The 13,302-nt window shown below is 38.5% G+C and overlaps 2 protein-coding genes across 3 annotated transcripts; one reads left to right on the forward strand and one right to left on the reverse strand.

Moving 5' to 3' along the window:
• The first annotated feature begins 45 nt into the window (after positions 1-45).
• Positions 46-7,025, forward strand: dhrs7b (dehydrogenase/reductase (SDR family) member 7B). 2 transcript variants are annotated; one of them, XM_084406352.1, is made up of 7 exons: positions 46-110; positions 1,918-2,075; positions 2,191-2,309; positions 2,489-2,699; positions 3,351-3,443; positions 5,598-5,750; positions 5,840-7,025. In XM_084406352.1, exons 2-7 carry the CDS (start codon positions 1,922-1,924, stop codon positions 6,043-6,045), a joined length of 936 nt encoding a protein of 311 aa, XP_084262478.1. In that variant the 5' UTR covers positions 46-110; positions 1,918-1,921; the 3' UTR covers positions 6,046-7,025. The 2 variants fall into 2 exon arrangements, with proteins under 2 accessions (XP_084262478.1, XP_084262479.1); XM_084406353.1 differs by having other exon boundaries at positions 93-114.
• A 1,649-nt stretch (positions 7,026-8,674) lies between these two features.
• tmem11 (transmembrane protein 11) lies at positions 8,675-12,117 on the reverse strand. Its single transcript, XM_084386081.1, has 2 exons — positions 11,899-12,117; positions 8,675-10,261 (listed from the first exon to the last, which is right to left on the reverse strand). The coding sequence occupies exons 1-2, from the start codon at positions 11,943-11,945 to the stop codon at positions 9,745-9,747; spliced, it is 564 nt and encodes a 187-aa protein (XP_084242207.1). The 5' UTR covers positions 11,946-12,117; the 3' UTR covers positions 8,675-9,744.
• Between the last annotated feature and the right edge of the window lie 1,185 nt (positions 12,118-13,302).

The following is a 13,302-nucleotide window of genomic DNA, read 5'->3' on the forward strand; positions in this document are numbered from 1 at the left end:
CTGGATTCGGTAGAGGGCGTAATGGCCCCGCCCCTTTCAGGCACAGCCAAAATCACGTGATGTTATTGACTTCCGGATTCTCCATTCAATCATAAAGGTCTCAACTTTCGGTAGGTAATGTCATTATCCCTGCAGGTTTATTTTATATATTTACTGAACATTGCATGTTGATACAACAGCCTTTAGAGAGAATGATTATTATGAGATACTGAGATGTTAGAAAGGAATATGTATGTTTTGTGAAAATGAATTCGGTTGCATAGCGCACTGAAACGTTTATACGTGACTTGCTGTGGATTAGTTACTGTACTGCTACTACACATCACATCATTGAAGACGTGGCTCATCTGTATTATCGATTATGGGGTTTTCAATCACTAAAATTAGTCAACACTTTACCGCTGATGACCATGACAGAAGAGTTATTTTAGTATTGTTAAAGTAATTATTAATATGTTGAATTAGCTATTATTTTTTATTTTAATTTTAAAGTTTAAGTAATTTTGTTACTCAGTTTAGCTTTATTTTTATTTTTGTTTTAGTCATTCTAAAGGGGTCATGACATGGATCTTTAATTATTTTAATATGCTGGAGGTTCACGTTTAATGTTAAAGTTTTTTGCATATGTGGAAGAATGATTATTTTCTACGGAGCCCCGCACATGACATGCAGGGGAAAATATAGTAGTCTAAACCGCGCGCACAATTTACTAATTCGTTTCCTCGAATTTATAAATCGTACGAACGATTTAGCAAATCGAGGGAACGAATTAGTAAATTGTGCGCGCGGTTTAGCCTACTATTTTTTTTCCTGCAAAAAAAAAAAAAAAAAAAAAAAAAAAAATGTAACATTACACGTGAACCTCAGGCATATTAAAATAATAAAAGATCCATCTCATGAACCCTTTAGAATGACTAAAACTTTGTCTGAAATGATCCGTTTTTAAGCAGCGGCTTGTCAGTAAACGGCCACTGTTATGATTGGCTAAAGTCATTGCATAGGAATGCACACATTGCACATGAGTAAGTGTTTTGAAAACAATATCCATTTAAAACCGTACTTTTACAGACAAAGCATCATGAAATTGTTAACTTACAGTTTGTGATGTAGCTGCCGTGAGATCCGAAACAGTTGGCTGCTTCATCTTTCAGAAAGTCCATTACACTGTACCTCGTTTACAAAACAATATGCAGTCAAATGCTCTGAATAAACATAATAACACATCATTATTTTTTAAAAGATTCATATGCCCTTGTAATCTTTAATGAAAAACATGAACCTTCCCTCCCCCTCGAAACTGCATCTGTTCTCTTCATGACGTATGTCTCGGCGGCGGGTGGGGCTAAACCATAGACAGTATATAAACGGGCTAAACATCCTCCACAACTGCTGACTGCAAACTGCCATTCAGATCTGTGTTCATATAGTTAGCATCGTCCAACTTCCTTACGATCCTATCCATTCCAGAGAACGAAATCAAGTCACGCCCTACATTTTCTTCTCCTTCCAGATACCATTTTACTCAGATATACGACACAATATGGAAGAAAAGAGTATTGGAACCTCCGTTTCATGCCAACTTTAATCTTTTGAGGGGTTCACTAGTTAATTTTAAAAGGTCCTGCATGTAGTCTGCATTATTCCATGTAGTCTCTTAATGTGAGATCAAAAGATGTGAGTTATAAAATAGCCTATTAAATACATTTACAATAAAATAATTCTATGTTTTTCTTTTAAACATTGTTTACAATTTAGTTTTGTCAGTTCAGTTCTGTAAATAGCATGTAAAAGATATCCACATTTACCTCAAACCAAGGTCAGTCTCACAAAATGCTTCCGTGTTACTTCTAGATAAAGATGCTGGGTTGAGTTGAGTTATTTATAAATGTAAGTTAATATATGCATATGTGTACACAGACACATGGAGCGTGTGTTAGGTTTAGGTGTTGGGCCACTTGCTGCTGGGACTGTCGGGCTGCTGATTTTGCTGAAAGTGATCCAGAGACTGAGACACAAGCAGAATCTACAGGATAAAGTGGTCGTGATCACTGGAGCCAGCTCAGGCCTGGGCAAAGGTTACATTAACATAAACTCTCCTATAATGGTTATCATATGTCTTATCAATGCCATTTGACGGTGGATATTACTTCATTGCTTGTTAAATATCTTAATCTGTCTTTTCACCCTCAGAGTGTGCACGGGTCTTCCACGCGGCGGGGGCCCGACTGATCCTTTGCGGACGGGACCAGAAGAGACTACAAGAGGTCGTTGAGGAGCTGAGAAATAAAAATAATAATGGAAAAATACAGGTGAAAACCTCTAAGCAAATCTCTTATTCTCCTTTTTGACTGTTCAGTTATCTTTTAAGGCTGTTACAAAATGTGATTGTGCTTATACAGTGAATTCATGGGGGACATAAGGTGACAAAAATGTAGGTGTGATCATATCCAATCTCTTAACTATGTTTATTTACTACTTTCTTTTTCAGACTTACACTCCCTGCACTGTCACCTTTGACCTCTCCAGCACATCCCTGGTTTCCAGCGCCGCCAAGGAGATTTTGAAGTGCCATGGTCACGTTGATGTCCTCATCAACAATGCAGGCATTAGTTACCGTGGCAACATCCTGGACACCCATGTCTCAGTTCAGCGAGATGTCATGGAGACCAACTACTTCGGTCCTGTTGCTCTTACACAAGGTGAGTGAATAGGAGTCAAAGAAAGAGATCAGTGAAATGATTTTAAAGTGTAAAGTTTGGGGTTGAAAAAGTCTCGTCGAGACTGCATTTATTTGATCTTAAAAGGTAATTTATTCCTGTGATTGCAAAGCTGTATTTTCAGAAATCAGTCTAATATGATGATTTAATTCTCAAGAAACATGTCTTATTATTATCAGTGTTGAAAAATTTGAAAAAAAACGCTGCTTAATGCTTTGCGGAAATTGTAATAAAAAACTTTTTCAAGATTATTCGATGAATTGAAAGTCCAAAAGAACAGAATTTATTTTAAATAGAAATCTTCCGTAACATTATAAAATAAATGTCTTTACGGTCACGTTTCATAAAAAAAAAAAAAAGAATTACTGACCACTACTTTTGAAAGGTAGTTTGTGTATATATATATATATATATATATATATATATATATATATATATATATAAAGATGATATTAAATGTGAAATATATTATAAATATGATTATATTATATATTATACATGAAGATGAATTATATATAATTCAGTATATATCACATTATACATCACATTAAATCCTAATATCACATTATTATCAAAAATGAAATGAAATTATATATAATATAAATATCGTGTTATTTTTTTTGTCCTGTCCAGCCATTCTGCCTTCAATGGTGGATAGACGCAGTGGACATATTGTTGTCATCAGCAGTGTGCAGGGAAAGATTTCAATACCGTACAGATCTGCATGTGAGTATACATACACAAAAAAACAGGTATTCAGATATAAGAAATGACAATGTCTGCCTCGACGCAGATTCCACTCCAAGATAGGTGTTAGAACAAGCTCTTTCCCCAAAATGGTTTAATTATCATAGAGTTGAACAAAGTCAACTGTTTCATTGTTTCTGATTACACATAGTGAGCAAATGGTCATCGATTGTAAAATGGGAGCAGGTGAGGGACCCTCAGAACCATCTCAGACCATCTCAACTTCATTAGCATACAGACCACAGCTGTTACAACAGGAGCAACTTCATTTTCATTAGGGCTGGTATTGGTAAACTGTCACGGGATAAAAGGACTGAGATAAGGATGCTCGGGGTTCATTCCGACTCTGTTGAAACCAAGGTGCTTCAGTGATACGCTGCAATGAAACTTCTTCATTGATGAGGGGATTCAAATATTTTTCTTCATGAATGGGTTTCTGCGTGTCTTAAAAAGACTTTAAAAGTCTTAATTTGCCCTTACACAATTTAAGGCCTTGAAAAAGGTCTTAAAACAGTATAGAAAGTCTTAAACTCACAGTCATGGCATTGAATGTTGCATGTATTGCAAAAAAAAATATATATATATATATCGTCCTCAGTATTTTTGCTCAGTATTCCAATACAAATATCTAAACATCTTTAAATCAAGATGCATTAATTCATACATACATACATACATACATAAAATGCAAAGTCTTGAAAAATGTAACAAAATTAAGTGAGTTTATGCGTAGCCCTTTAATCTTCATAAACTATAAAAAGATAAAAACTTTTAAGATTCGACCTTTGAAGTCGAGATGGCGGAGAGACCCACATCCAGTTTTCAAAAACTATTCACTTCAAAAACCACCTCTCTCATATTCAGAGGTTTCTGAGCCATGCCAGTGTTGCATTAAATACAGACTGAATGGCAGTTCAAAACATGAGCATTATGATAGCAAACTGCATCTGGGTTGGATAAAGCAAACCACCGTCTCGCTAGTAAAGTTTTGATGGATGACTTTTGTAATCAAGGTAAAGACGATTGCAGTGACATACAGGAGTCGTACATAAGGTACATGTTCGTTATTATTGATGCGCAAACAAACCGTGTATGATCGCTAACATTGTGTTTGCACGAGCATTTCAATAGTCAAATGTACTCATATAATGGTCAAAGTCCTGTTTGCTTTAAAAGCTGTAAAAAAAACTTTTTTTCCTCAGTTTTTGCTGTTGCACTGCATACATATGAATTATGAAAATTAAAAAGTATTTTTTAATGTTCTTGAATGTTTTCCATGTGCGCTTTGGTTTGCACAGTAGTTTTAAATTAAATCTCCTTATATCATTTGAATATCAGGTGTCCTTTTGGAGTCTCCATGTGTCCCTTTTGGAAATAATTAAATTTACCTTAAAAAATAAAATGTACCTTTTGTCAGAATCATCCTCTAACTTAAACCAGAACCTGGTAAAACATTTATCTTTATTTAAAATGTTTCAGCCTTTCAAATCCTAGTTTTAATGTTTTTTTTCTTGATAGTATATCATAAAAAATGGAAAAAAACTGTTCCTGTACTACTATGAGACAAGAACCAAGGGTTCAAAAGCTGCAGCCATTTCATTTTGGGTATGTCATTATTGTGGTTAAGGGGTTAAAAGAAGAATAAATATCTGTCAATGAGTTATCAAAACTTCTCTTTGAATTAAAAGAGCCCACTGGCAGATGTTCGTGCCCTTGTTTTAATAATAAATGTACTTAATTTGAACCAATTTCACAGAAAACAAGACTTCATATTATATGTCATTTTTTATCTCTAGTAAATGCGTCTTGATTTAAGAATCTTTAGACATTTGCACTGGAAAACAAAACAAAAATACTGAGGAAGAACATCGCTTTTTTGCACTGTGATCAGAAGGTACAGTAAAAGATGTTTCCATAGTGGTTGGGAGCAGAGCGATTCAGTTGGAAGTTGTAATTTCAAACTTTGAAGTGTTGTTAATACTACTCATTGTGTTTCTCCCTAGACATTTGCATTTAGAAACATATTGACGTATTCTTTTCCCCTTCAGTTTATTCCTTACATTTTCTGAACTTTTTCTTTAACCCTGAGTATTACAAGTGATCAGGTTGCATCTCTGTCATGCTTTTAATCAGATGCTGCATCTAAGCATGCGACGCAAGCCTACTTTGACTGTTTGAGGGCAGAGGTCGACAGGTTCGGCCTGCAGGTGTCTGTCATCAGCCCGGGTTACATCAGAACAAACCTGTCCATCAATGCAGTCACGGGGGACGGCTCTCAATATGGAGGTGAGATAATGCTGTTCTTGTCAACCAAACTCTTATTCTCACTCTATTAAAGAAGCGTTTCTTTTTGTTTCGTTCTTTTGGGTCTGAAGTAATGGACAAAACCACAGCTAAGGGGTGGGATCCAGTGGACGTGGCACGTGCCGTCCTGAAGGCTGTCTGTCACAAACAGAAAGACGTGGTGTTGGCTGGGCCGCTGCCGACTGCAGCCGTCTATCTGCGCACGCTCTGGCCTGCTCTCTACTTCAGACTGATGGCTTCACGGGCCGTAAAAGAACAGAGAGTGAAAGAAGAATAAGACAAAACAGTATTAGAAAAAATCTTTGCATCTTTCCTCTGAAGATTTCATCGCCAAAAACGTTCATTTCTATGTCTAAAGGTGAATACTCATGGAATGTTTTTAATAAATATTTAAAAATGAATTGAATCATCCCTGATCTGGGAAAAACACAACAGCCAGATGACCAGTCTTTAGATAAGCAGACTAGCAGAGCAAACATTTATCATACAAGAACTAATTATTTTCTATTCTAAGATGCATTATATTTATATTGTCCTGGATTAAATGGTTTGTTAATATATTGACCATTTAGTAACTCAATTTTCTACTCCAGGCACCCTGTGTCAGGTCACCTTTAATTGCCTACAGTTATAAATCATAATATTAAATTAATTATCATCATAATGTTCCGGTGCCCCTTTTGTTAACATGAAGTTTTGTTTTTGAAGTTTTCAACTGTCTCTTGTCCCAAATAGGTCTCTAATAGGTCTGGCTGTTGTGTTTTTGAGCGTCACTACAGTTTGCAAGGACGGCATCATGAGAATCTGGTTATGACAGATGCTAAAGACTCATTTTCGTTTTATAGTGATGCACCACACATGTGCCGCTCTCAATAAGATCCTGGGAGGTGGATGTGCATGATCAAGCAGTTGTGCTTTGGAGGAAAAACTAATTCCAAATTGTGCATCAATTGACATAAAGGGATTTTTTTTTTCCTCAAGAGAGCTTGATGTTGGTCCAAATTAAAACTCTATATTTGCACCTTGCTATGCTTTACTGTTGAACATTAAAAAAAATGGAGTTTGCAGTGCCAGCCCAGCTGATTTTTGTCTCCAAATATGGTTGATGGAGGGAGGAAACTCGCCAGACAGTTCTGTCAAGGCAACGCTATTTAAACGGTGTTCAAACGGTCAGTCTAAACAGAAGAAAATTTTACTGCCATATTCATTCTCGGCGATTTAAAAAGATGTCCACGTGCATGAAATATAATGGTATTTTATCAAATTCTTTTTCCACACGTTTACCTTTCAGATGCCTTAAGATGAGTTAAGCATTCTCAGTTTCAGGCCTAGTTTCCTTTGAAACCTAGTAAACCATTAAGGACCTGCACAATGCCTCTGCACTGAAAGTTGATCTTTTTTTTAAGAAAAGCCCTATTCCAGTACCCTTAAAGTCCTGCACTAATTGAATGAGATATGTGACACAGTTTTAGTTTCATGTTCACTCTTTCTGAATAAGCTTATATGGACTCACCTTCTGACCTGAGAACATTACCATCATGAACTACAGTATAATATCTTTGTGATATAGAATTATATACTGAGCCAAAACATTATGAGCACCAGTCTAATATGCTATTGGGCCTCTGCGTGCTGCCAAAACAGCACCAACCCTCTGAGGTGTGGACTCTATAAGACCCCTGAAGGTGTCCAGTGGTATCTGGAGATCCTTCAAGTCCTGTAGGCTACAAGGTGAAGCTGCCATGGACTGAACTTGTTGGTTCAGCACGTCCCACCCGGATCAGTGGGCAGCCATTTTTGCCCGCGAGTGATTGGGGGTCAGGAGCCTTGCTCAAGGCATCTCAGTCATTTCCTGCCAGTATGGAGAATAAAAACCTGCAACTTTCGGGTTACCAGTCTCACTCTCTAACCATTAGGCCACGACTGCCTAGGTAGGTGGCACGTGTCAAATTTACATCCACATGAATTGCTGGGCCCAGGGTTTCCCAGCAGAACATTGCTCAGAGAATCACTCCCTCAACTGTCTTATCGTCATCATTTACTTTTAATTTACTTCCTGCTGCCATCACTTCCCCAGGGAAACAGTGCATGCATACATAGCCAGCCAAGCAATGTAAAAGAAAATGGGATTCATCTACTCCAAGCGATCATTACAATTTTGTGACTTGTGCCACTGTAGACGTTTTGTTGGCTCGGACCAGACTGGATAGCCTTCATTGCCCTTGTGCATCGATGAGCCTTGTGTGCCCAACATCCTGTCGCCGGTTTGTGCTTTGTCCCTCCTCTGATCATGGTTGGTAAATTCTCACCACTGCTGACCGGGAGCAACCCACAAACCTTGTGGTTTCAAAGAAACTCTGACCCAGTAACCTTGCCAAACTCACTCAAGATATTTTTTCCTGCCCCCAACACGTTGATTACAACAACTGATTGTTTGCTTAGAATCTAATCTACCCAGACCATAATAAGTAGCCTTGTTAGGAGATGATCAATATATTATATATTTTCCTCCCCTGTGGCTGATCATGTTTTGGCTCATCAGTATATATATCTTGAGTGAACAATGTGTCAAAAGGCCAAAAAATGCCATATTTAAGAATCAGACACTGGACATCTATCTGAAGTGTAAAAAGCACAAGATGCTATGAGTTATGCTTTTCTTATGTGGCTGTAAGAATGATAAGCACTTACTCCTCCTAAAGGTGAAGTGTTGACCAACTGCAGACAAGAGAACTGTTGGAGAAACCCTTTTTTTTCATATCATTCTTTTCAAATTCTACTGAGCAGAAATGACATAAAATAAAGACTGAGCCAATTAAGCCTTACCCTTTTCTCTGTTTTAGATATTATACACTACAATATGAAAATAAAACATCAGATGACTCATTTAAGCTCCACAGGCCAGATGCATTTGTAAAAACAGCATAAACAATTTAACACGGTGCCATTAATACAAAATATAATTTGAAAACTATATTTCTCACAATTTCTCTGCATATAGGCTGTGAATAACTGCTTGTTACATTGAAGTAAATTTCATTCAGTTGCACTGGTTTGCCTGCAGCTTCAAGGAATAGTTATAACCAAAAACCGAAAAAATTAAGTAACAGCATATAGATCTAAAACAACATGAGTAAATGACAAAACTTCAATTTTGGGGTGAACTCTCTCTTTCAGAGGAGTTAACATTTACTTTTATATTTATTTTTCATAACTTCATCAGAAGATCCGGATTTATACTGATCCATTACAAACCGTGGCTTGTAAAATAAATCTGACTGTGAGATCTGCATGAAGGCTACAACTCAGATGTGCAATAAGAAAGAATCCAAGCCCTTGAGGGTCAAAATAAAGGTCGTCAGAGATACCAGTGAGGTTAAATCTCCTACTGTTTAATGAAAAGGTGACGCACCAAAGGCAGGGTACAGTAAAACTACACAGAGGGAGAAAAGAGAGGATTCAAAGGTCATTCTTAAAACACATCTGTCTGTCCACCACACGTTCAGTCCGACAGGTCGCTGCCCGGGTGCGGAAGCTCCGTGTGGGTGGCAGGTGACCGTTGGGAGAGGGTCGCGGGACGAGGAAGGGGCTGGACAGGTGCGGGGAAGAAGTGGGAAAGGGGGCTCAAGTGCACTGGTGATATCACTTTTAAAGTACAGAGAAAAAAGGAAGATTCATTCAGAACTATAAGCTCTCCCCCCCCCAACCGCTCCTCTCATACATCCATCCATCAATCTGTCCAATCCTTGACCAGATGAAATCAAAACGATGAAAAATTGTGACAGAGAAAGCGCCGCGTATTCTTTTGTTTTCGATCACTCTCACTGTCGGTCCGTCCGTATGTTATTGTTTGGTGTGTACGTGTGTATCTGCCAGTGTCGGGTGTTTAGTAGTGCTTCTCACCTCCTTGCCGCGTGTTTGTGTGTGTATGCGCATGTCAGTATCTGTATGCGTGTGTGTGGATGTGGCATAGCGCTCATACAGCGTACAGTTCATAGATCCTCTTGGCACAGTACGCCAGGGCCGCCAACGCTATCGTGTTGTGCAGTCTCTTTCTGTGCACGTCGTCCCGTCGAACCAGAACCACTGGCGTAGAGGAGGTGAGCGTGTGCAGGGGCAGCCGCGAGAGCTTCTGACTGTCGTACTCTACCTGGTACTTGCAGCAGGGGTCGAACTGCCAAGAGATGCCGTAGAGTGCGGCGCAGGCCAGGCTCAGAGCGCCAGCCGGCAGCGCCACGTAACGGGAGTAGTCGGCGGGAAGGGCGAGCGGCGTCAGGAGGCATGCTGCCCCGGCCAGGACGGCGGATTTGTGCAGGCAGTTTCCCACGGCCACCCAGCGGGCTGTCTCGTCCCCGATGCGCGTGGGTTCGATCACGATGTAGCGGTACTGCGCCTCCAGAGCCTGTTCCAGCTCGTATTCAAACTGCTCCTGTGCATTCTCGCCGTTGTAGATCTCGTGGACGATGTAACACTCCGTCGCCGCCATCACTCCCCTTGAGAGAGAGAAAAGAGGAAGAGGAAAGAGTGAGTTCGCCAATCCAACCCCTGGTTTCACAGACAAGGCTTAAGCTAGTCCTAGACTAAAATGCATGTTTGAGTTGTTTTGCAACTTACACTGACAGATCTTATAATATGTCAGTGCCATTGTTTTGTCTCAAGATGCACACCAGTAATGTTTTTTTTTCTAAGGCACGTTTATAAAACTAAGGCCTTATACTGGCTTAATCTAAGCCATGTCTGTCAAACCAGGTCCAAATTCCTTTCTTCAGATTTAAAATTCTGAAATTTCTGTTTATATAAAAACCCTAAACTTAGCAATGCAATTCAAAACAGTACGATAATGCCGCTGCAGAAACATAATTGCCATTTTTGTCTTGATGACATATCTGACATGTCAGAAGAGCTTTGTTAGCAAATATTTAATCTCCTCCACTGATCAGCTTGTAAGACATAAATAAACGCACACCACTGTTCATGTGCGCAAGACATTATTTAAATTCTGATTGAGGAAAAAGGTTGGATTTAAGCATTTAAATGCTTAACTTTTTCCTATTGATCTGATTATTTCAGGTCTACACCACCCCTCCCAAATACAATCGAAATTTCAGATCAAATGAGGCGTTTAAATTAAGGCTTTTTAGCCCGATTGAGCAATCATTCTGATCTGATTATTTGGTAGCATGTGAATGCAACTACTGATATTTACTGTGTATGAGGCAAAAAGTAAAACTGATATGACCAGACACATACTTTAAGACCAGTCAACATTGCTTCAGATGGGACGGGATTTCCTGTGCTGATTTTTGTTGCCACATTTTCCTAAATTGTTTTAAAAATGGTAAAGCTGCTAAAATTGACTATATTGTGGTCTTGCTTCGACACGACATGTCTCACGTTGTCTACATCAGCCAGAGGATCTGCGGCCTGGGTTCACAGAGTGTGAAACAAGAAACTTCTTCTCGATGTTTTAATAAGCGGAAAAGCTGACGGTAAATTTTCAAATGTACAATGAAAGACACTTTGATCAGGTAACTTATTAGATAAAATCTTGTTATTTCAAACTAGTTATTATATTAGAAAATACGGACTGATAACTAACTTGATAAAATCAGGCGAGAGCGGTCCGCCTTAAATTTAACGCATACTGTCAGTTTAACAGGCTGTGCATTAAACGGCCTTAGTTTTTGGAGCAAACATACAATTTCTTTCTGTTTTCAAGACATTTACACGAAACTTAGTACAACAACTATAAATTCTTGCTAGCTGCACATATCTCCTTGAAACCTGCTGTCATAGGTGTGAAGCGCTATTTTAACTTGTCCCTCTCTCGTCAAAATGGGTAACACATACTGCAAAAGGGATCAATATGAAGATTTCAGATGTAACTGCCATAAAATTACATTTTTGGTGCTCTCTGAAGTGCTAATCAGTTGAGGGACCCCAGAGTCAGTAAGCTAATCAAAACAACACATGAGCTCCATTCAGACTATGTTTCTTTAGTATTTGTGGCTTCACAAAACGTCAAAAGACCTGGTGTTTTAAAGACAGGAAACAAACTTAAAATGTGCATAAAGCCTAAACATTTCACGTCAAGTATTATGAAATAATGACAGGTTTTAGTCTAACTGACCTCTCCCTGTTGACTGGGACACCGCGCCTCCTTCCCAGCGACGCCATCTTGAAAAAGCAACGGACTAGACTTGACGCAAAACTTGTCGCGGTGCACTTTAGGTAATGTAGTTCGCGGCTTCAGCTCTAATAACAATCTTTAAAGCTTTCGAGCACATGAAAGAGACTACAAATCCCGTGAATCTGAATTTAGTTGAGGACCCTACCACCTGAACAGAATCTGTAACGATATTAAAATTTGCTTTATTTAGTTAAAGACAGTTGTTTGTAATGTATGGAACACATTCTTTCGTACAACAAACAAGTAACTGGTTTTGATCATGGTTTGTTCCGCGAGGCTATATTATTTATGCTTTTGAATAGCGGAGGTGACCAATCGAAAGCAAGGACATCACTATGGGGCTTTCAGTAGGACAAACCATTCCCACAGCGTATATTCGTTGCATAAAGAATGTGGTCTGACTAAATGATTTAACTGGTTTGTACTGTGTCCAAAACTTTCGGTCATGTAATGCACGTGGATGCGAGGGTATTGCAGAGAAGGCACTCACCCATAATGTGGTCGGTTCTCGTTTATGTAGTGAGTCCCGTCCTCGTACGGCTCTGGTGCATAGGAGGAGAGGAGGGGGGAACCGTGTTGTGTTATAACAACCACACGGTGCTCGGTAACACGTGCAGGGTTTGCGCTCTCTGTCTCCCCCAGTAGTGATGGATTGCATAACATAAAAGCATTAACACCGTTCATTAGATATATGTGCATTAATTAAATTGAGAAAAAAAATTATTACAATATTTTTAAGAAAGGGAACTAAATTCAAAGCAATAGTTTTAGGCATTGTGCCAGTGGCAACAGTGCTTTAAATAAAATAATTTAAAGCACTGTTTTGTACTTCTTCATTTTTTGAAAACGAGTCACTGTAACTGTACTAGTAAAACCCAAATGCATTTCAGTTATCATCATTTACTCACCCTCATGTCATTCAGACCTGTATGAATTTATTTATTTTGTGGAAGAAAATACAACATGCTGATATTTTTTGGGATATTTGATTTTTTTTTTTAATGGACTTTTAATGGACTGAAAAAAAAAATCCACAATTTTGGAAAGGGATGGCCAGTATTTCAGATACATGTATTTAAAATACGTATTTGAAATACAAAATACTATTTGGAAAAAAAAAAACTAATGTAAGTTTAATTTTTGTATGTTCAAAATACATCAAATCCAGTCAACTTCTTTATTAGGCTGCTGATTTTCTAGTTCAGTCCCCAACAACAGCTGTACAACTCCATCTGGCATTGGGTGAGCAAATGTTCTGCATTAATAAGGAATAAGATATGGCGAGGATGTCATAGTTGATTACTTGTTGAACATCATTCCGATTTGCCTTCAGTTAACATGAAG

This window comes from Rutilus rutilus (genome assembly GCF_951802725.1).
Source record: "Rutilus rutilus genome assembly, chromosome: 1".
NCBI classification, from domain to species: Eukaryota; Metazoa; Chordata; class Actinopteri; order Cypriniformes; family Leuciscidae; genus Rutilus; species Rutilus rutilus.